The sequence below is a fragment of the Eschrichtius robustus genome, chromosome X (assembly GCF_028021215.1).
Source record: "Eschrichtius robustus isolate mEscRob2 chromosome X, mEscRob2.pri, whole genome shotgun sequence".
NCBI classification, from domain to species: domain Eukaryota; kingdom Metazoa; phylum Chordata; class Mammalia; order Artiodactyla; family Eschrichtiidae; genus Eschrichtius; species Eschrichtius robustus.
Genome location: NC_090845.1, coordinates 17,036,248 through 17,060,488, shown reverse-complemented (window position 1 = coordinate 17,060,488; position 24,241 = coordinate 17,036,248). Strand labels below are relative to the sequence as shown.

At 46.9% G+C, this 24,241-nt stretch overlaps 1 protein-coding gene across 4 annotated transcripts in view; it reads left to right on the top strand.

Moving 5' to 3' along the window:
• Positions 1–23,183, top strand: part of SH3KBP1 (SH3 domain containing kinase binding protein 1) — a 336,298-nt gene extending 313,115 nt beyond the window's left edge. For all 4 annotated transcript variants that reach the window (XM_068533267.1, XM_068533269.1, XM_068533268.1 and 1 more), the window contains 5 exons: positions 9,787–9,896; positions 13,366–13,494; positions 17,685–17,953; positions 20,921–20,984; positions 22,133–23,183. In XM_068533267.1, coding sequence (XP_068389368.1) covers positions 9,787–9,896; positions 13,366–13,494; positions 17,685–17,953; positions 20,921–20,984; positions 22,133–22,174 — 614 coding nt within the window. In that variant the 3' untranslated portion in view covers positions 22,175–23,183. The remainder of the gene's footprint in view (positions 1–9,786; positions 9,897–13,365; positions 13,495–17,684; positions 17,954–20,920; positions 20,985–22,132) is intronic.
• The last annotated feature ends 1,058 nt before the right edge of the window (positions 23,184–24,241 follow it).

Below are 24,241 nucleotides of genomic sequence, written 5' to 3'. Positions count from 1 at the left end.
TGGGTTCGAGCCTTGGTCTGGGAGGATCCCACATGCCGCGGAGCAACTAGGCCCGTGAGCCACAACTGCTGAGCCTGCGCGTCTGGAGCCTGTGCTCCACAACAGGAGAGGCTGCGATAGTGAAGAGGCCCGCGCACCGCGATGAAGAGTGGCCCCCCGCTTGCTGCAACTGGAGAAAGCCCACGCACAGAAACGAAGACCCAACACAGCCAAAAATAAATATAAAAATAAATAAATAAATAAAAGATTACTATTAAAAAAAATTACTATAAAAAAGATGTTATAAAAAAAATGAGTAGCCAATATCAGAAAAAAAATGAATGCAAAAGTGAAATGTTACTTTTCCCCCCTTAATACTGCTTGCTATGGATGCACGTGAAGCTCTTCACTTCTCAGCGCTAGACTTCAGTAGGATGTGCCCCACCCCCTTCCCAGAACCCTTCCGCTGATCTAAATTAGGTCACCATGCTATCATTGCTAATTTCATCTTTTACCTGTCTCTTGTAGTAGCTAGCAGAATTTGTAATTATGTCTGTAAAATTCTGTCCCTCTCAGGGGGCTCTGAGCTCCGTGGGGCAGGGACCATGGCTGTTTTGTTCATCCCTGCATCCCCCCCCCCTTGCCTAGCCCAGAGCCTGGCTCATAGGACTCACTTAGGAAATATGGGCTGAATGAAGCAACGGAGCATATATGAGAAGAAATAGTGTGATGTAGGATCACGTTAGAGATCTTCATTGCCACTAGCCCCATGTGGCTATTTAAATTTAATTTAATTTAAATCATCACACTTAGCTGTATTCCGTGTGCTCAGTAGCCACATGGGGCCAGTGGTACCATATTGGATAGTACAGATATAGCTGGTTCCGTCATCACAGCAAGTTTTTTTTTTTTAACATCTTTATTGGAGTATAATTGCTTTACAGTGTTGTGTTAGTTTTTGCTGTATAACAAAGTGAATCAGCTATACATACACATATATCCCCATATCTCCTCCCTCTTGCGTCTCCCTCCCACCCTCCATATCCCACCCCTCTAGGTGGTCACAAAGCACCGAGCTGATCTCCCTGTGCTATGCGGCTGCTTCCCACTAGCTATCTATTTTACATTTGGTAGTGTATATATGTCCATGCCACTCTCTCACTTCGTCCCAGCTTACCCTTCCCCCTCCCCGTGTCCTCAAGTCCATTCTCTATGTCTGCGTCTTCATTCCTGTCCTGCCCCTAGGTTCTTCAGAACCTTTTTTTTTTTTAGATTCCATATATATGTGTTAGCATACTGTATTTGTTTTTCTCTTTCTGACTTACTTCACTCTGTATGACAGACTCTAGGTCCATCCACCTCACTACAAATAACTCAATTCCGTCTCTTTTTATGGCTGAGTAATATCCCATTGTATATATGTGCCACATCTTCTTTATCCATTCATCTGTCAGTGGACACTTAGGTTGCTTCCATGTCCTGGCTATTGTAAATAGTGCTGCAATGAACATTGTGGTACTTGACGCTTTTTGAATTATGGTTTTCTCAGGGTATATGCCCAGTAGTAGGATTGCTGGGTCATATGGTAGTTGTATGTTTAGTTTTTTGAGGAACCTCCCTACTGTTCTCCATAGTGGCTGTATCAATTTACATTCCCACCAACAGTGCAAGAGGGTTCCCTTTTCTCCACACCCTCTCCAGCATTTATTGTTTGTAGATTTTTTGATGATGGCCATTCTGACTGGTGTGAGGTGATACCTCATTGTAGTTTTGATTTGCATTTCTCTAATGATTAGTGGTGTTGAGCACCCTTTCATGTGTTTGTTGGCCATCTGTATATCTTCTTTGGAGAAATGTCTATTTAGGTCTTCTGCCCATTTTTGGATTGGGTTGTTTGTTTTTTTTGATATTGAGCTGCATGAGCTGCTTGTAAATTTTGGAGATTAATCCTTTGTCAGTTGCTTCGTTTGCAAATATTTTCTCCCATTCTGTAGGCTGTCTTTTCATCTTGTTTATGGCTTCCTTTGCTATGCAAAAGCTTTTAAGTTTCATTAGGTCCCATTTGTTTATTTTTTTTAATTTCCATTTCTCTAGGAAGTGGGTCAAAAAGGATCTTTCACAGCAAGTTTTAATGGATAGTGCTGATGTAAAGCGATTGTACTTTTATTCTCAGAACTTTCACTATGCCTGGCACACAGTAGATATTTAATAAATGTTTGACTAAGTGAATGAGTAAATAAACTCTATCTCCCTCTCTTATTCTTGAGCTACAAGTTTCCATGTAAAAGTTGCTTTGTACTGAATCGCCAAACATTCCTCCTTTACTTGCCTAACACCTTACATTTCTTGCCAGAGATTTCTTTAAAGAAGCCAACCCCCTTTTTGGTCCTTTTAAAAACACATTTTAATAAAATAGAACAAAGGCAGCTTGTTATCAGAACATAGAGTGGTTTCTTCACACACGCGCACACACATACACACACACACACACACACACACTACATTTCCTGGCATCTTTTCTTGTTATTGATGTAGAAACAATTCTCAGAATTCACTATCAGTTGGATAAGAAGGAAGATCAGATGTTCCTGCTGTCTGTCCAGTGCTCTGTAGTGGAAAGAATTCCACCAGCATGAATCTGAGTGTGGGCCCTGCCATTTTCTGATTGTGACCTTGTTCAAGTTGTCTAACCTCTGACCTTCCATCTCTCCCTCTGTGGAATAGAGTAGCCTGCGCGGCATGGGTTTTTGTGAGGATTGAATGAGCACGCACGTGCGAAGGGTGGAGCGGTCGGGTGGCCGACCGGTAGCCCAAACTTGTTTACTCCCAGCAGCTTGTGTCTTGAAAACTTCACGCCTGATTGATAAATGAAAACGCAGCAGCAAATCTGCTATATCCATACACATTTTGGAGGGCTTATTTTCCTGCAGAATCTAATCATTGCTCAAATGAGAATTTTTCAGTTGGTGACTCAGCTAACACAGGTGTTCACTGACCCCTAATAATGGGCCCATCTTTGTAGTCTGCACAGGTTTTCCACGCTAGTCAAAGGATTTACATGCAGGGCGAGATTTCCTCCTGTCCAGACTACCTTGAGATGCTTCTTCATTGTAGAGAAGGTACCTGCGGCCCTGTGGGTTTAGGGTTTTGTCATCTTAAATCTTAAAAAAAAAATTTTGTTCACGGGTTTTTTTTTTTTAACAGTTAGCCTTGCTCTTAAATCTCTGCTCCCAAATCCCACAACTCCATCAATGGTGTCTGAAAACAAAATTCTACCTGCGTGATTTGAAAGGGTTTTCACATAATCTCTCATTTACAAAAGAATAACCCTGCAAAGCTGATAGCTCAGATAACTCTCTCCTTTTTTTCTGGTGGGAAAACTGAAGCCCAGAAAGGTTGTTTGTTCATTTATTCAATAATCATTTATTGAACACTCACTGCAAGCCAGGTATGATGCTAGGCCTGGGAAAAACAGAGGTAAGAGCCACGGCTTCTTCCCTGGCGGGTAAGGGAGACAGATAGGTCAGCAAAGACTGTTAGTTCAGGGTGCTAAATGCGGAGATTGGTGTGATGAGTGTCTAGGGAGTGCTCAGGTCAGTTTTAGGGTGCAGGCTGCATTCTTGGAAGAGGTCTTAGTTGCCAAGCCAAGCCTTGATGTCTCCAGGGGAAGGGAGGAAAGGAGGGGGAGGGGAGAGGAGGAAGTCACCCAAGGGACAGAGGTGTGTTGGCCATGCTAAGGCACTGGGATTTCGTTGGCACTCAGGAAGGACTTGAAGCAGTGACGGGACGTGCTCAGGTCTGCACTTTACGGTCTCTGGTGGTAGCTGGCTCTCTGGTGGTAGCCAGCCTGTGGAGTGGTACAGGACTTGGAGTGAGAAATCCATTACAGTGGTTCCAAGCAAGAAGTTCTAGCAGACTTAATGATCCTTGACAGAGACATGCAGGAGATGAGGTGGTTTCCAGAGATATTGGGAGGGAGCGACAATGCCAGGCTTCAAATGTAGGAAACTTCCATTCTAGGACTCGTTCTCAAGCCCAGAGCAGCGAACTACAATAAATAAACAGAGCCATTTAGGAGCTCACAAACAGTTCCTTTGGTGACAGCTGGCCCATCTCAGACTTTTGACTATTTCTTCTCCTGGTTTTCAGTGGATGTGTCTTAGGTCACCTGTGGTCACTGGTACCATCCCTCCCATTGATGGAAAATGAGCCCACATTTTCTAATTGAACTAAATAGGCTGTGACTGAAATTCATGGAAAATGGGCAACTCTGTGTGCCATGAAGAGTCAAAGGCCTTTCCAAGCTGACTCCGTGTCCAACATGAATTATCCCTGTATGTCTGTAGAGGGTTTGTCTTCCAAGTATCAGAAAAGCCAAGGGCCTCTCATCCTTATGAAACTAACTTTTAAAAAATACCCAAGATTTTCCACTTCAGAGTTTTGGATTGGCTTATGGGCATTAAAACCATTTTTTATTAAAGGGAAAAATTCCTAGCCAGGCGAGAAAGCTCATATCAAGTTTCAGCCTGATTCATTTCAAAACTACCATGAAAATTGGGACATTTTCTTTGCACCACAACGGGTTAGTCATGGAAATTCTGCCTTAATCTCAGCTACTGCGACCACAGTCATGAGAGCATGCTCTGTGCCACTGAAAATTTACGTTACAGTGCTGAAGAGTTTCCCCCTTCGCTGTCAGAAAGCAGAAGTGAGTCGAAGTTCAAGGTCTGAGGTTCCCTTTTCATCAAGTGACCTCATCCTTGGTGTGTCTTTTTCTTTCCGGCACTTTGGTTTTGTCTGTTGTTTCCCAAAAGTGTTTTTTCTGAGCTCAAATGTAGAAAGTTCAATGTAGCTGAGTCTGCATGAGGAGGTTAAGAGTGCGGCTCCCCTGCAGGACTCGGCCCTCTTCTTACTCTTTTATTCATTTATTTGTTTACTTACTTACTTATTCATTCATTCATTTATTTATTTATGGCTGTGTTGGGTCTTTGTTGCTGCACGCGGGCTTTCTCTAGTTGCGGTGAGCCAGGGGGCCACTCCTCGCTGCCTTGCGCAGGCCTCCCACTGCAGTGGCCTCTGCCGCCACAGAGCACGAGCCCCGGCAGCTGCAGCACCCAGGCTCAGTAGTTGCGGCTCGCGGGCTCTAGAGCACAGGCTCAGTAGTTGTGGCTTGCAGGCTCTAGAGCACAGGCTCAGTAGTTGTGGTGCACGGGCTTCATTGCTCCGCGGCATGTGGGATCCTCCCGGACCAGGGCTCGAACCCGTGTCCCCTGCACTGGCAGGCGGATTCCCAACCACTGCACCACCAGGGAAGTCCCTCTCCTCTTACTCTTGAGTGACAGAGATGAGGCAGTCTTCTGGGCCATCTGTCATGGAGACTCTGGTTGAGTGTGCTCGCTGAGTGCGGCCAGGCTTCAGCATGTGCAGGGCTTTTTAGTGCAGACCTCAGCCAGTAAAACGAACTGGGCCAGCCAGGCTTTCTCTGCAGCCCTGGCATAGAAGGCTGCCTTCCACCCCGAAGCTGCTGCCTCACTGCCCGCTAGCAGTCACCTCTGTTTTGCAGCTGCACGCCTGCAATCAGAGTTCTTTCTTGAGAGAGTTGGTTCATTCGTGGGCTTGTTCATTTGTTCCTTCATTCACAGAATGTCAAGCATGTTTGCCCCAGGAAGGCGCTAGACTATGAGAGCGCAAAGATGGGTCCCTGCCCTCCTGGGGCTCACAGTCTAAGTGCGTCACACAGACACCAGGCCACCTCTGAGTCATTTCGAAAGTGTGATTTAGGAGAGACCCCTGTCTCACACGTGGTCAAACCCTCAGCTCCCCCTGGGACTTCCCTATTTCAGGGGGCCCAGGAGGGTGGGGAGGGAGCCCAGATGGATGGAGTCCAGCAGAAGTCTCCTGGGTGCGACCTTGTCTGTCCCCGCACACCAGGGGATGTGCTGAGTCCATCTTAAGGGGGGCCTGCGGCCATCCCATCCGCTCCCCTCCCCCGCCCCGCTCTGCATGCTCGGCCCCCTCGAGTGCCTCCTTCTCACTCCAGCCGCCGTGTTTCTGACTCGTCACCAGTGGTCACCCAAGCCTTTGGTTGCCACTTGATTGCCTCTGTTGCTCACACACCAGGTCGGCAGGGGACCCACCCTGTGAGGAGCCTTGCTGCCGATGCCTCACCGGGCCCGGCCCTGGGACACCTGCTGCTCACCCGATGGCCCTCGGCCCCGGCGCCCTCTCCTCTCCTCCGCGTGGTCAAGTCCTGGCGTGTCCCTCCCCATCCCCCAGCCTCTTCCGGAGCAGCGCTTCTGCACGTGGCTGCTACTAACAAACTAATAAACCTGGGGAGACGGAGAGCCTGCCCTGCCCTAGACGGCGCCCCTGACTAATCCAGTCAGTCCCAGGGTGGGACCCAGGCAGGAGCCTTTTTTTTTTTTAATTGTCCAGGTGGCTCCACTCTGCAGCCAAGGTGGAGAACCGGAGCCAGCAGGCCTTTAATTGTTCTTTCATCACTTCAGCCTGCTCCGGTTTTGCCTCCTGAGCTGGCTTCTGTTTCCAGGATGGAGCCATGACCTAGGTGGTCGGCCTCAGCCCCTGGCAGCGCCCAGCCAAGGCCCTCAGCACTGGCACACCCCCTCCCCCGCCCCGTGTGCTTCATGTCCTCCAGCCCCCTCACGCCCACCTCCCCACCGGCAGACCTCCCTGCCCTGGGCCTTATTCCTACTTCCAGGGCCCAGCAGGGGAACCCGCTAAACTCACCGGATGTAGAGTGCATGCAAGGATATTTGTGCAGCACTTTTCCTTAATTAAAAAAAAAACAACAACAACAGAGAGAGGGGGAATGATTTGAAAACAATTACCCAACGATAGGGGATTGATTCACTAAATCATGAATTGCAATGCAATAGAAGATTCTACAACAATCAAAATATTTATGAAGGATTTTTAGCGTCATGGCATATAATGTTTAGTGAAATAAGCAGAATGAAATGCTATATATCATGTGAACTAGGCTATCTATTTATAGAAAAAAGCCTGAAGGGAAATATACCAAAATACTAATAGTACTCGTCTCCGTGTGGCAAGATTATAGTTGACTTTGTTTTGTTGTTACCATTTTATGGCTTTTAAAAATTATGCATTGTGCACATATTACTTCTGTAATCAGAGAAAAGTCGATTTTAAAAAATTAATTGGGGGGACATTAATGTCAGATAATGGCTTTTGGCATCAATCCAAGTGTGTAACTGGGAATTTCGATTTCAAACAACATGGAATTGGTAAAGGTGAGTCCTGGGGTGGGGTCTCAAGGGGAATCTTTTAGGAAAATAAGATTCTCTTAAAGGGAAGGCTCCTGAGAGGGTCAGGCCAGTGAACGGGCTCTAGAGAGGCCCGCCCCGAGCCTCTCTGAGCTGGCTGGCCAGATGGGGCATTTTTCAGGAGCCTCGCTCTGGCGCTGGGTGCTGATTGGCTCCTCGGCCTCAGAGCACCACTGATACTTTTCTTGTGCTGTCTCTTCAGAGAGTTAACCTTTGGTTACAGTTGCTTTGCCTTGATAAAATGAGTTCATGTTGAATAATTATTCATTCACCAGGTGCTGAAATAAAGTCATGTAATATAATCCCAGGTGTAATGTAATGGTTTGTCCTGGCCAGTGACTTGTGCTTGGTTTTGCATATTTCCACTAAAGGAAGTAGTTTGCAGGCAACACCTGACTGTTCATTAATAGAAGAAAGCTGTCACACAGCCAGACCCTGTATGATAACCCTCAACAAAAGAGCTCTCCCCAAAATAAGGAGGGAAAAAAAACACACATCATTTTTATCTTTTCTGTCCCGAGCCAGCATATTTGCAATTATGGCAGTTTAAGATATTTTCAGTTGCAAATAAAGAATATCTGACTAAAATTAGCTGAAATAACAGGGGGCTATTCATTTCACACGGTGAGAAGCCTGGACACTTGGTCATTCAGGGTTGGTGAGTGGCTCATTGGGGCGGTCAGTCACCCAAGCTCTTTCCATTTGTTTTGCTCTGCTATCCTCAAGATCTCCAAGAGCATCCATCTCATGGGTTAGTCATTTGCACAATGGCAGGAAAAAGGCTGAAAACTACTGCTGCAAGAAGTAACAGGAAGAGGCTAGAAACGTGCCAGATACACAGGTGGCGGCTAGTGGTGGAGCTGGGAGTTGAACCCAGACAACCTAGCTCAGAATTCATGCCTGTCTTGGTCTGCCAGGTCTGTCATAACAGAACTTAAACAGCGGACATGTATTTCCTACAGTCCTGGAGGCTGTGAAGGCCAAGTTCAAGGCACCAGCAGATGCCGTGTCTGTTGAGGGCCCTCTTCCGGGTTCACAGGCACTGTCTTCTTGCTGTATCCTCAAATGGTGGAGGGGGTGAGGGGGCACTAGTCTCTTTCTCTTCTTATAAGGGCACTAAGCCTATCCACAGCTCCAGGCATCCTATTCTTACACAACAGCTTCCCAAGCAGGAGGGAAGAGGAAGCAGCAACACAAATGACCTTCGCCTCACTTGCCTCTCTCTAGACAGAGAGGAAATCTCTTTCCCAGTGGCTCTCAGTAGACTTCCTTTTATTTCTCAGTGATCCAAATTGGGCTACGTGGCTACCTCTAAACCAATCACTGGCAAAGAGGAACAGGATTGCCATCATTGGCTTAGACCAGACGTGCCTCTGCTGGGCACATTGTCCTGAAACAAAACCGGGGCTCTGTTAGGAGGGAGGATGGGAATGGTTTGGGAAGGCAGCGCCTGGCATGGCGAATGAAGCAGTCTCCCTGTCAGGAAGAGATGGCGTGTCCCCATTCACCAGCAGTAATGAGTCTCAGGGTCTCCCCCTATCTGCCAGCCATCCCTCTGTGCGTCATACACAGATCTACACTTGGTTTGTAAATCCCCAGAACTCTGTAGCACCAGGTGACTCCCTTGGCCTGATCATTTGTTGAAGGAGGTGGCAAAGTGAAGGCAAAGGCCTTCCTCCTGGACACATGCCAGGTGCAGTGACGATCTGGCTGAAATATGCTCCGTTCATCTGAGATGTCAGTCACAGAGCTGGGAGCTCTCTGAGGACAGGCTCGTTTCTGCTGTGCTCACTGGGGTAGCCTTAGTATCTAGCTCTGTGTGTGGCACAGAGTAGTTGCTCAGTCATAATGGAGTGAGTGAGTGAGCAGACTGATGACTGAAGAAGATATTTTCTCCATTGAGCGATGCTTCTGGAAACAGAATGGTGCGGGGCTCTGTGAGTCATCTGGAGAAACAGAAGCTTGCTCTCCGTCTCCAGGGGGTTAAGAATCTAATGGTAGGGTGATGGTCAGAGTATTGCTGTACAGCCAGAGAAGGAGGCTGCCCTCTCTTGTCTTCTGGAATCAACGACCAGCATTCACTTGCACAAGGATATTGTACCTTGAGATAACTGCTTATTGTATTGTGACTGCAAGAATGTTTTATCTACCAAAATGGACTTGGATTTGTGGAAGAAAGAGGATTCCTCCTTTACTCCTCTTTCTGTAGCTTTTAAAGATGTATGAATATAGCTGTTGACTGTTGAAGGGGGAAAGAAGAATCACGTTTCTCTTTCCTCCCTAATAGCTTGTTAGACGGAGGAGGAGGTGATTTCTTTCATTCAGTTTGAATCACGTTGATGGGATAACCAAAGGATGTAAACAGCCTTCATAAATGATGAAGCGTAATCCAGACCTAAAGGATGATTATTAAGGAAAAGAGGTGCTTATGGCATGTTATAAGAACCTTCCCTTACTCCTGTTGATGCTCTTTAAAAAATCTGTTTTACTTTTGTTTTAGACCTAGAAGGGTTTGATTCCGTGGTGTCATCTACTGAGAAGCTCAGTCACCCAACCACGAGCAGACCAAAAGCCACGGGGAGGAGGCCTCCGTCCCAGTCCCTGACGTCCGTAAGTGCCTCCTCGCTTCCTGACAGCTGGAAGGCAGGAAAGATCGGGGACTCTAGCTAAGGACTGTTCTGCAAGCAGCTGATTCGAGGACACGCTGGGAGAGGGAGGTCATGAGATACGCTGCTGACCAGAAGTGATTTGAGAGTCTTCTGGAATCAAGCAATGTTTCTTTCTTTTTGTTCTCTGTGTATCTGCCAGCGAGGTGGGGAACCCCTAGTCCCACTTTCCTTCTCTCTCCTTCCAGACTGATTCTTGTTTGAACCCGAAATGAAATTGGTAAGAACAAAATGGCATGTTTTCTGGTGGGAAAGGAGAGCAAGGCTGGTTTGGTCTGTGAGCAAAAGAGAACTTTACTTAAAAAAAAAAAAAAAGCAAAAGAAAGGGATCTGCCACTATACAGCACTTGGCAGTGGCCCAGCCTTTTTCTCTCAAAGCCCCGTCCTTGGCATCCCTCCACGGAACCCCGCACAGACCTTTAGGAGATGGGTTTTAAACATACGAGGCACCTGGTCATGCAGGAGACAACAGTCAGAACGCTCCAGATAACCCATAGAAGTTTTTGTTTGGGTCATTTTGAATAACTTTGTTTCTTATTAGAAACCTGTAACACATTTATTGTACCAAATTTGAAGCACGAAATGCATAAAGAAGAAAGTAATAGAATAAGTAAGTAATCCTGCTCCCCCAAGCTAAGAACTGTTAACCTCTTGCTGTATATCCTTTATTTCTTCAAAAATGGGATCACACAGAACACGTGGCTTTAGAAGTTGCATTTCCCCCTTACATTGTACACCTTCCCCCTGTCATTACACATCCTTCCGTCACGTCACAGTGAATGGCTGCCTAGAGTTCTAGCCTGGGAATATACGAGCGTTTATCTAGCCGGTGCGCTGTCACTGGACATTTATGTTGTTTCCATTCATCATAAACACTGAAGTGAATGTCATTGTAGAAAAATCTTGGTGCTTCTGCAAGCAGTGTATGTGTGTGTGTATATCTCTGTCTGTCTATTTATCTCTATGTATCGAATTGCCTTGTCCTTGCTGGGAATGCAGGACTAAGGCCTTAGGACCTTCACCCAGATACCAGGGAATTAACCTTTTTCAGGTTTCCCAGGACACTTTCTACTAATTCTACCTAAGGGGTCATCATTTAGAAGAAAAAGAATGCCACTTCCTTTGAACCTCTTCTCTCATATCCACTGGCTCTGGAAGTGTGGTTTGAGTCGTCCTATTTTTCCTCTTTGTAGGAAACATATCTGTGTATTGCCATCTTTGGGGGAGAAAGACTTGAAACAGTGGCTTACTTTTTCACTCTTATATAGAGTACTGTGTCAATACCACCTTCTTTCCCCTTTCCCTCTCACCTCTCCACACCCTCCCAAACACCTCATAAACGCATAGCCTATTTAATTGCTTCTTAGTATCTCTGTATTTAAATTTTTAATCCTACCTCCCATATCTTCTCTATAAATCCTTCATCATTTTTGTTTCCCCTCCAAATCCTTCCTAACTTTTCAAGATCTAGAGGGCCTTGATGCATCAGAATTAAATACAGAGAAATTTGAATTACCACCCCCCATCCCACCCTTGGTCCCTACATCCCATGTCTGAGAGTTTGTATATATTTGGGGGAGACCTGGTAAAGGCATCTCATCTTCTCTGCACTTTTAGATCACACATTGATTCATTCACTCATTCAACAAATACTGATGGGCATCTCCTATAGGCTAAGCTCTGTGCCAGGTACGAAGGCTGCAACTGGGAATAAGAGGTACATGGTCCCTGACCGCAGGAAGCTTATGGCAACGGTGGCTCAAAGTTTGACATTTGATATGGAACAATTTTACTTGTGGACTTAAAACAACAGGATACATTTGTGCTTTAAAGAAGTATAATTACTATACTCGCTTCCCTTCATTCCTATCCATCCCCATATGGATATGTACATTGAATTCATGTTTACTCTTCTTCCTGTTAGCACCTGTAGGTTTTTCATAGCAAAATGGGATTGGTGGATATGGACATATTCCTAAAAGGCCATTGAAGGGAACGATCGAGGAAATACATTAGTCATGACTCCCCATCCTGGGGCCTCTCAACCTAGTTTGAGCTGTTTATGTTTATCAAATTCAAAGAGCAAGCTTTGATTGGCAGCTCATGAATCATAGGTTATGGAGGAGGAAACTGTCTTTTGGAATAAAATCTCAAAATGAAAGGATACAGGCATTGTAAGGTAGTTAAGCTTAGATTAAAAGAAAGCTTGGTTGGAGGCGGGTGTTATTCTAGGTAATTGGATTTTCAGATTAAATGAAGATTAACAAACAAGACCTTTTCATTTTAAAACATTGCTTTAAACTTCCCTATATGTATTGCTTAGTAAGTAAACAGAAGAAAACAAACAGTGTTTGTAAGTGTGATTTTTTTCTATAATGGTGCCAAGTGGTGATTCGAAATATGACTATTTTCCCACCACAGGGATAGAAGGCATAGAGGTAAGGCTGAATATGAGCTCACCTAAAGATATCTCTGGAAGATTCTTCGTTTAAAAAGATTCCTTGCCACAGGAACTCTTATTTTCCTCTGCTTTGTTCTAAAATACGGACATTCTAGTACAGTAATCATTTTTGACCAAGTGATTCCAGTGAATTGGTTTACATTCATCCAGCTTTTGATCTTCACAGCGAGGCAGAAAGAGTAGGAGTGTTATCCCCATATTTTACCAAGAGATGCTGCCATTCTGTAAGTACGCCTTAGCAAAGATGGAATCCAAAATGGATAATGATTGTCCACAACAATGAGGGCAGCGTTTTAGCAGCAGGCACCAAATTAGACCTGAGCTTGCTGTGCTGGCAGGCAGGGCTGTTCTCTGGGGCTGCAGAAATGCTGGTCACTGATCCTCAGGGGTAGTGATCCTTTGCCCCCAGAAATGGTTTCCTCTCAGACAAGTCCTTTTAGACACTTCACTATGCAATAGACCTGGTGGTTCTGGAAAAGGATCAGGAGGGAATGGAGGAGAGGCAGGTTAGAGGCAGCTTCCTCTCCACCTGTGTGTCCTTCCGCACTGGACTGTCAACCCTGTGAGAGCAGGGACCATGTCTGGCATGTCACTGTTAAGTTCAGTACCAAGCTGAGTGCTTGGCACACGGCAGCAAACGTTTACAAAAAAGAGAGAGGCTCTGAGCAGGAAAAGATGGATGACAGATGCTCACATGGATGAAATGACCAACGGGCATCAGTGGAAGGATCCCATAGAAAGAAAGATCCCTAGTCTAGGAAATCTTAGTCCCAGTTCTGCCACTCTCTCTAGCACACAGATAATAGCACACTTTCTGCCTCATGGTTATAATGAGGAGACAAACAAAATAGAAGTGTCAAGTGCTTTGAAAGGCACACTGCATTATGCTAACAAAAGCTATGTCAGCTAAGGTGTAATTCTGACAAGAGCATTTTCTTTTGGCTTTATCCAGTCTTCCCTTTCAAGCCCTGATATCTTTGACTCCCCAAGTCCTGAAGAAGATAAAGAAGAACACGTTTCGCTTGCACACAGAGGAGTGGACGCGTCAAAGAAAACTTCAAAGACTGTTACCATATCCCAAGTGAGTGGCCAGCCATGGCGAGGGTGTCCCGACAGCACGGGATCCCTACCTTTACGTGTATGCTCTGATGATGAGTTATAAAGCAAACAAGGATAAACAGATGTCTTAGTCATGTGGGGCTGCTAAAATGAAGCGCCATAGATTGGGTGACTTATAAACAATAGAAGTTTATTTCTCACATTTCTCGTGGCTGGACGCCCAAGATCAGGGTGCCAGCATGGTCAGGTTCTGATGAGGGATCTCTTCGGGGTTGTAGACTGCCAACTTCTCATTGTGTCCTCACATGGAGGAAATAGGGTGAGAGAGCTCTCTGGGGTCCCTTTTTGAAGGGCACTAACCCCGTTCATGACAGCTCCACCCTCATGACCTAATCACCTTCCAAAGGTCCTATCTCCCAATACCATCACAGCGGGGGTTAGGATTTTCACATATGAATTTTGGAAGGACACAAACATTCAGTCCATTGCAACAGGCAACACAAGTTTTTATTATTCTTTGGTGACAGTGATTACTTTGGTAATCAAAATCCCTAAGGAATGTGACAGTCTCCAAAACTGGGGAGAATCCCATGTTTTCTCTTGTGGTTTGATCTCCTCTTCATACCGTCAAACACACACACACACACACAATGCCCTCGCACACCACCACCACCACCACCACCACCACCATCACAAGAACCAAAACAACTTTAAAAACCTAGAGGTGTCTAGAAAGACTACATTAAATATATTAAATGCTGTGCCCTCTGCCCACAGATTGTGACTTTTATGTTCAAATCTGGTGGTGTCACAAATTATGGTTGGCAGTTCATGAATTTGAATAACTAATGGGATTTCTTAAAGAAAAGCTCATTTGGATTCATTTATTAGGATAAATTTATAGTCATTTTAATGTTTAAAATGTTTAAAAACATTAATTTCATTGCCCGCCCAGGGGATGGTATAGCTCTTTTATTATTGACTTGTGAGGAACAAAGAACACATTGTTTAGCAACTGCATGTGGCTTCTGAAGGGGACCCTGTACAAGTTCTGTTCGTCCTATGATTGTGAAGTAAGATTTTAAAATTCCATTTTCTCGTGCTAAGAGAACCCAATCAATTGGAATTATTTTCTGTAAACATTAGCAGCTGCCTTCTGTCTAAAAGCAGAAAATGGAAGTCATTTTTAAAGCACTCGAAGCACGAATTCACACAAAGAAATCAAAGGTGATGTGGAATTTTCTTCTGATAGATTTAAGAATTTACATGTATAGCTTTTCTTAAAAATCTGATATAGTCAGCAAAAATATGATCCTATAAAACAGATCGATTGTAATTATTCACAGAACTGAAGCAGTCTTCCTTTATAAAAGGCTTCCATTTACAGAAATTGGATTTAGATCCGTTTTTTCTGGTGACCATAGGAATGCCTATAGTTGCAGCCTCTCCGACGTCCCTAGGGTGTCTCTATAGTGACATCTATTGGCGGGCAGTGGCTCATCACGTTTCTGATTTGCACTGTTCTATCCCATTAGCCTATTTCACTTGCCTGGAGTTGTCATGTCTTGTTGTTTATTGCTTCTAGAAATTCCACCTGAACTAATTTGATCAGGACATTTGGTGGCCTATAGTCTGTGAGGGCTTATAACAAGTGCCTGTTAGCTGAAATGGGACAGGAGAGCGAGTCACGTAGGAAATGCAGAGAGAAGCGTTGATTCAAAAAGTGCCTGAAGTCAGACAGTGTGAGGACATCGGTGGGCTGCGGGAGGTGCGTGAGAATGCAAGGTGGGAAATGGGGAAAAGTATGAACCCGGGAATAGAAAAGAAGCGAAGGAAATCAGGTCAGGAGAGCATGAATCTTCAGACTCAGGCAGCCACGGTCACGGTACCAGGCTTGAGGGTCCAGCTGATGGGGAGGGAATTGAATCTCAGTTCTGCCGCTTATGAGCTGTGAGACTTGGGGAATTCCTCAGCCACATCCCTAAGCCTCAGTTTCCTGCTCCGTCAAGCCTGTGTGCCAACTAATCGCATTTCAGTTGTCCAGCCAGCGTCCGGCATGTAACCAGCGCTCCGTAAATGTCAGTCCCTCGCCCCTCTGACTATGACTCCTGCTAACAATAAGCACAGGATGGTGGATCGCTCTCCCTGGCAGCAGAAAGTGATTTTCCTCAATGATAAGTTGGCAGAGAAAAGGCGAGCAGAAAGGCTGGGAATGATGGCCCATCTGCTTCTGGCTGACTCTGCCCAGTTTCTCCCTGTAGCACAGCCTGAATCCAGACTTTGCCTCCTCACTGTGCCAACCCAGCCCCATCTTGGCTCCCGCCCTGGGCGCCGGCAGCCTCAGCTCCCTCCCCTCCCCCGCTTCACCCCCCAATGTCCTGTCTACTACCTGCCCCCATCCACCGCACCCCACCTGTGATCTCACCTTTCCTTGCAGCTGCCGCCTCCCCTAGGCCTGCTGTGTGCCCCTGTTCCCCCCACCCATGACCGTTGTGTTCCCTGTGCCCTCCATGCCCCCTCAGGACACTTCTCCATCAGGCTTCCCCTGCCTGCCTCCTCCATCTTCAGCCTTGGCTCTTACCCTCAAGATACCTTCCAGCTCAGGGTCTCCCCCATCTTTGAAAGCAAACAAAACGCCTCCTTGATCCTGTCTCCTCCTGAGGCTTCTCCACGAACACTCTCTCCCTTTCTCCCATCTTCTTTCCTCAGCCGAGTGTTTGGAAAGAGTTCTAAACTTGCAGGCCACGCCCCTCACGTCCCATGCAGGCGCTAACCTGCCTTGATCAGATTTCAGTCTCCCTTGGCTCCACCAAATGGGCTCCCCCCTAATTTTCCTCTCAGCATCCTCTGGAAACTCCTCCAGGGGACTTCCATGACCCAGGCCCTCTCCTGGTCTGGCTCCATCCCCGCTCTCAGCACTCTGTCCCAGTCCCCAAGGGCTCTCCCCTCTCCCTCCACCTCTTCAACTTGGGGCGTCCGCAGGTTCTATCATTGCGCCTCTTCTCATTCTTTGTCATCCACCCCCATGGCTTGCACTTCCTCTGGTGATTTCTCTGGCCCAACTCACTTTTTCAGTCATTGGCTCTGCCCATTGGCCTTCCCCCTTGGCCATCCCTCCGGCTCCTAAAATTCCATGTGTCCAAAACTGAGATCATTGTTTGAGCCTTCAGTCTGTTCTTCCTCCCATGAAAGGGTCAACCTTAATGCCTCCTTCCTCCATCCCCACCCATGGCCCTTGATCCGTACTTCCTCCTCACCCGCTAGGGCCTGTCCAGGACCACATCCTCCTGGCCTTGGGGTGTCTGCTCTGGGAGGGCAGGGACTGCGTCTCTTGGTTGGATGAGCCTGCCATTGCCGCATCTCTCAAAGCTGTCTTCTCTCTATCCTCTTGGCCGCTTCCTGAGTCAGACCCTCACCGTTTTTAGCTTTCACTGTATGAGAGTCTCCTAGCAATTGTCTAGACCTCCAGACCCACCAGCCCTTCAGCCCTTCTGCAGCCACAGTGATCTTGAGCTCAGCAGGCAATCTTTTTAACCCTTTCCGCAAGCCCCCTGTGTGCACCCTACCTCTCTCTTGCCCCCCTGACGTTCTGGCTTCCCGTGAATGCAGTTCACTCTCGGGTCTCCAGGCCTCTCCTAGCGCATTCCCTCCTCTAGAACTTCCCCCACCCCCCGCCCCCCGCTTACTCTTTTCTGACCACCTCCTGGTCCTCCTCCTCCAGGATGAGGCTGTCGGCTCCTTCCTGATGCCCTCCCTCTGGGATGCTTGGTCCCTTCTGTATATTCTGTATATGTATTCTGTATATACTTCTGTGGCTCTGTGTGCTTCCCTCCCTGCATGCACGCTCCCCCCTCATCTGCAGTGTGTTGGTTGGTCCGTCTGTCTGCACCTCACTGGGTTCTAAGCTCCTTGAGGGCCAAGAAAATGTTTTGCTCACTTCAGGGTTTGCAGAGCCTAGCGGGTACATGGGCCTCTGGATGTGTACATTAAACCAGTCAGGAACTACCTGTGCAGAAAGGTGGTCAAATTTAAAATTCATAAGGGGATGCCTGCACCAAGTAGGCCCTTGGGGGCTTGTGGATGAAGGAATGAGTGAGTGGAGTATACGGAGGGCTGCGGGGACAGTGACGTAGATAGCGGGTTTTAGTAAACAGGACGGGGAGGTGCAGCACACGAATCCCTAGCCTGAATCCCTGTCCTCACTCATCGCAGGTGTCCGACAACAAAGCATCGCTGCCGCCCAAGCCGGGGACCATGGCTGCGGGCAGTGGCGGGCCGGCCCCTCTGTCCTCAGCAGCACCCTCTCCCCTGTCGTCCTCTTTGGGAACAGTTGGACACAGAGCCAACTCCCCGTCTCTGTTCGGCGCGGAAGGAAAACCAAAGATGGAGCCTACAGCCAGCAGCCAGGCGGCCGTGGAGGAGCTGAGGACACAGGTCCGGGAGCTGAGGAACATCATCGAGACCATGAAGGACCAGCAGAAGTGAGTGTCTGCGGCCCCTTCTTTAACTGCCTCCAGGGGTTGCTTTCCACCGGGTCAGGGCCTGGTTCTGCCACCTTGGGTCCCAGCCTGTCCCCGAGGATGGGCCGCCTCCCTGGGGATGGTGGCAGCAGGGGTGGGAGTGGGTGTGTGAACCCGAGGAGCTTCATTTAGCTCAGCTCCACGTGTAAACTGGGCCAGCTGCACACGGGCTGGCGCCGGGGCATAGGGGGAGGAGTCAGCTACAAGGGACGTGCTCAGCAGGCTGCGAAAAAGAAAGATCTTCAAATCCCCAGAAGACACAGTATGTGCATGCACCACTTCTTAATAATCCCAACAGCCAGCTTTTCTTCTAGCACCAGAAAAATTGCAGTTCCTTCAGTTAGCTGCCCCATGAAGGAATTGGCTTGCATTTAGGGGTACAATGTATGCAAAAGATGCAGGGACTCTTTAAAACTGAGGCTTGACACTCAGCAAGATGTTCTCACCAGGAGACTCGAGCAGCCTCCGTGCATGCCTGCACACACGCACTCCGCATCTCTGATCCTCAAGGGGCGCTTAGATGGGGAGAGGGACCTGCAAGCCAAAATAAATATCACACGCATATCACCCAGGATGCTGTGTGCAGTTAAAAAATAATGGTAAAGGGATTAGAAGTCAGGAGGCACTTATCTGAATAAACGGAGGCGCAGAGAGTTTAGGGATCCGTTGGCTGTTTCTGGAGGGAACGGGGTAGGCATCTCGAGGTGTTTCCTGAGTAGGGTTTCGAAAGCCGACCTAGCATTGCCAAGAGCAGAGCACCCCAGCAGAGGGCACAGCACGGGCAGGTTCACAGGCACGTGGAGCGGCCCGGCAGGTCAGTGCATTCCTGGTGCCTGGCCACCCAGATCGGGAGGTGCCCGGGGCAGTGGCGGGCAATGGGGCCACAGACCCGCAGTCACACCTTCGGGAGGACGCCTGCAGCTGGAGGGCCCTGAAGTGTTTTGTGTACTTTGGGGAATAATTGGGTTAAACAAAGTTACTTTCTTCTCCGAAGAGCTGCTCAGAGCCTTCGCTGTGCGTGGGAAGATGGAGGATAACGTATGCAGTGTTTCCCAAACGTACTTAATCACGGAGTCCATTTCCCCAGAACATCCTAGGACAAGGCGTCCATGGAACTCACTTTGAGTACTGCGGCTCTATTCGCTTCTGCTCCACTCAGGCTGGAGGTGTCATATGAACTGGGGGCCTCTTGGACTCACCCCCTGCCTGGAAGAGGCTCATCAGATAAATATGCAGAACCGCAGGATGGGACTAGAGCGGGTCTTGAGGGGCCAGACAGGCTGCCGCTAACTCCTCCAAGTCCCCAGCTCGTATCTGACCCGGCACAGTATAGCTTTGGGTACCCAAAGGCCCCCTCCATGTCCAGGCGACAGGTGTCCCCTGCCTGGTTCTCAGCCTCCTGAACAAGACGGGTCAGACACTCCTGGATCCAGGGCTTCGTCCCTTGGGGCCCTCGCTCTGAAAAGTGCCCGGAACTTTTCTGAAATGGCCTGTGCCTGAGTCTTGAGTGCAGAATCGCCAGTGCCTTGGGGCCACTCCACCCCATTGTTCCTCTCTCCACTGTGAACCCGGGCATGGATGGCTGCAGTTGTCCTTCCCCAGCCAACATCTTCTTGAATCAGACATCACAGTGGCCCCTCTCCAAGGCCTGCCCTTCACAGCCTTCCTCAGCTTGGCCTTCATGCCCAGGAGCACTGGGTCCCCCCCAGTCTCCCACCTTAGCTCTTGACGTCACTTTCCTTTCAGCCTTCGGCTCAAGTCTGTGCTGATTCCCCTCATCCCCAAACATGCAGTTCTCACCTCCCTGCTTCTGTCCTGGCTCTTCTCCATCAACTCCCCCATCTTCCTCCCTCCTCGTAGACGTGTACCCTTTTTTACTAGTTCAAGACTTAGTGACTTTCTTCGCACCTCCCTCCCCAGCTAACTCCCCAACCTGGACTGCTGGAGCATAGCGTGTGCTTGAATAAATGCAGGAACGCAGCACAGGTGGTTAATGTCAGAGAGCCCAACGTGTTGACAGCAGTGCTGGGACACTGACCCAAGTTCAGGGACCATCATGGTGCTCATCTGAAGTGAGCAAATGCTACATAACGTCTACCTTGTTTATTGTGCTGGTTCTGCAGTGTTTGTTTTTTGATTTTCCAGTCCAGTTTATAAAAATGTATGCGTAAAATGGAGTGTCTGATACCCTAAAATGGAGCACAGCTCTCTGACCAGAGTTAGGATGGTTGCAGTGTCCTAAGTGTAGAGCCTGAGTTTGCAAGATGATTAGTTTTGTTCTACTTCATTGTTTACTGTTGGGAAGGGCACTGGACTGTGTGTTCTAACTCGTGTCTACTTTCTCTATGACATGATTACCATATCGTTAGTTCAGTTCTTTTACCTCCAAGTTTTCAGGTGTTACTATTTGCACGATTTTGTGAGAATCTCTGAAAACATACCACTGACCTTTCAGTAATGTAAAACTCTGTGAAAATAAAAGAAATATATATGGAGTGGTAAAAATGTCTGCAATGAATATTATTATGTAAGTCCATGTAAAGACCAGTGATTCTGTAATAAAGGACTAGTTAGAGGGAAGATGACCGAATATGAGCCTGGATACCTGGAGTGTCGTCATTGGGCAAGTCAGGCCACCTCTCTGGGCCTCAGTTTCCCCATCTTCTTTTAGGAGAAACTTGCACTAAGGGATTTCAAAGGTCATTTCAGACCTACTATTTGATGGCTACATATTTGGGGAGCCCAGAAATAATGGCCTTTCCATCTGCAACAGGCTTTAAGCAATAGCCGTGCAAAGAAAATATAATGTAATGTTCTGTCCACACTTTCTTTGTAAAAGGATCAGATGGATTTTGTAATGATAAGAGACTTCATATCTCTTGTTGGGGAAGTCTAGGCTTTTGTTTAACTTTGTCATTTGCTTTGCAGACGAGAGATTAAGCAGTTACTGTCAGAGTTGGATGAAGAGAAGAAAATCCGGCTTCGGTTGCAGGTGGGTCCCTTGGGGTCCTGTTACCCCGTGAGAGGCTCAGTTGGGGGTGGGAGCAGAGTCCGGGCTTTATTTTGAAAATAAATGAGGAAGGAGATATGGGGATATTTGTGTATGTATAGCTGACTCACTTTGTTATAAGGCAGAAACTTAACACACCATTGTAAAGCAATTATACTCCAATAAAGATGGTAAAAAAAAATAAAGAAAAGAAATGATAGTTACTTCTCTACCAATTTCGATGCGCTTCCTGTGAGAATTTTCTTAGAACTATATAGCCTCCCTTCACATCCTCTCCTGGGATCCAGGAAGTCTTGGGGAAGGGAGGCATTAGCAAACGTGCCCCAAGTTGGGTTTCTCATTTGGAATTTATCTGAAACATCTCCTCTGTGAAAAGTTCCCCTCAGTTTTCAGAGGCCTCATTGTCGTAACTGCCAGAGGGCATATGGCGCCAGGGAGACCCCGTTGGCGCTTCTGTCGTGCCGCCATTGGGACCCCAAGGACCACAGCCGACCACACTTGGCACTTGCTCTTTATCCCTTTACTTCTCCCTGACAGCCGTGTCAGTCCTGCAGGGCATCAGAGCTCTGTCACCCTCTCTCCAGCCTCTCTCTGATCTAACTCAGCCTTTACCAAAGGGTAGAGAGTGTATAGGAGTTGGAGATGGTAGGCTTTCAGCTCTCATGCAGTTGGGGCCCTTGGTGGTGACTTGGATCCATGGTGCTTAAAGGATAGGTAATGGCTTGTCATCACTTTGCGGGTGCTGATAGACACCCCCTTGGGCCCAACCACAGCTGCCTTCCAAACCTGCCAAGTGGTCCAGTGTGTCAGGACACCCTGCTCCACCCTCTGGCCAAGAAACTGGAATAATTGTTGTATCGTTGCTTCTGACAAATTTTGGATACTGGTAGCCTGAGAATTCAAACATCCACCCTTTCCTAGTGCTTCGAGTTGGTGTGCCTATTCTTTAGGTTTATGTCAATTTCTGGCATCATGATCAACTCTTCATTCAGATGTCATTTCACCCATTTCCCCTTTCAAATTGTCAGGTTGATTATTTGCTTTCACTCAACCAGGTTGCTTATCTTTCAGCTTTTATCCAACCAGCCAATTCATTGTGATTTTGTTCGGCTCTTGTTTTTCCTTTATAGATGGAAGTTAATGACATAAAGAAAGCTCTTCAATCAAAATGAATACTTGATAAATGAAATGTCGCATTATTCATCCCAAGTCCAAGACTCAAATTTTCCGCCCCAGCCAAAATAACCTTGTGCCAAAAGATGAAAAATTGCCTCAACATGTCCCTGTTTCAAAGATTAGCACAAAAGTCTTGATAGCACAACACAAATTCCATCCAAGAGGAGACTCTTCCCCATGGTATAGTCCTGGGTCTGGCACTGGTTGTGACTTAAACAGAGCAAATTGTGCTAAAGGCTTTTTTACTATGAGATCTCACGCGAAACGAAAACTCAGGCAGTTTAGTCCATAGTGGTACTATTTTGATGATATTTTCCATTAATAAAATGTAATTTTAGAGTCTTCGTTTACAAGCTTTATAATTTTATGATTTTTTTAATCGTGTTTTGCCACAGATTCCCCCAGTGTTTGTATTACACATAGTCCGGAGCGAGCATCCCATTCTTTTGCTTTAGGCGGAAAGCTGCCTCGCTCTGTGTCCCCCTCAAGGAGTCTGTTACATATGCAATTTTAGGTCCAACCTGTCCCTTCTCCTGCCAGCAAACCCCACCCCCCTAAGATAAATTTTAGCTTATATATGATGGTATATTTACAAAAAGAGAAAGAGAAAATCTGGTATTTGCAATGATCTGTGCCTTCTTTTTACCACCCTCTTGATTGGAGCTTTTGTGATGCAGCTACCATGATTTAAAAAACACACACATGCATTTATTTTTTTTAGTCACTTATCAAAGTCTACTAGAGGCCACTGTCTAACAAGCTTCTCTCGCCTAACCAAAGGTCCTAAGAGGAGACAGCTGTGAAGTTGGGCGTGCTCTTTGGTACCAGCTGTGACTTTTAAGTTCTCCTAGTTTTAGGTTGTTCATGAACTAGAAATGTCACCCCTGCTTGATTTTTCATCAGCCAAGTTAAACCCCTGCTTCCTGTCCTTTGCACCTTTTGAGTGAACGGAATATGCATTATTAAAGCAAAAATAAATAAAAGTAAAATGCAAATGAAAACAAAGGCGGGGGGGGAGTTGTATTATTTCCTGCACTAGGTTATCCGTGTGTGCTGTTGTTGAAACTGTACTCACATGATCTCATTTGCCTTGCTCTCTTGTAACCCCTTCCTCAGGTCCAAGAGAAAGGGGGGAGGCGCTTGTTGAAGCGTAGCCATTGGCTCTCTCTTGCATTTATGGAATTGCTTTTTCCGACCCGAGGAAACTGGTGTTTGCTTGTCCACTTTATCTCTGTAGCCAATGAAGAGTTCAGCTTTAGACTAATGTAACTGTTTTCTCATCCTTAGCAGAAAATAAGGGGAGCATACTGTATTGCAAGGTAGTTTGGGGATTAGGGGGTGGGGGGGTGGTCCCTTCATGGCCCCTGAAGGTGTTTTATGTGTTTCTACAAAGCTGCTTTGTCCATTTCCTGAGTTTTAGAGTGAAACTACTAAACATGAGTAGATTTGTACAACCACAAAGAATGAGAATTGATAACACTGAAGGAGTGATGCAAAAAAAAAAAAAAAATCATCACACGTTCTTGATCATCGAAAGTATTACAAATGAATGTCTCTGCCTCTCTCCCTTCCCCCGCCTTCCTCTTACCTACTTATTCAACCTTGTTGCTGGAGGCCGCTATTTCCTCCAGAGTATTTACAGAGCCGCGGACATCCTGGTCTTCCAGGTGCGGTTCCAGGGTGATGGCACAGTTAAGGGAAGGGAGTGTGTAAAGAAAGAAGCCTCACACCCTTCACTCTCATATCTGGACACACTGCCTTTCCAGCAGCCTTGCCCTCAGTGTGCTTGGGGCCAGGAGCGCCAAGTTTCCAAGGGCAACATAAAACATTCCTATACCCCTTGACTGTTCTAGGCATTTCTACGTTAAACTTGAAGCCTTTAGAAATTTCCCACCACCGAATATAAGAATGAGGATTGGATTCTTTGACATTTGGATTTCTCATTTACTCATCATGAAAATCCCTAATGGTATAGTTTTATATAATGTGTATACAGAGAAAGATTGTGAATAAATTAAATTGAGAGGTTGGAGTGCCCTCGTGGGGCACTGGCGACCTGAAAA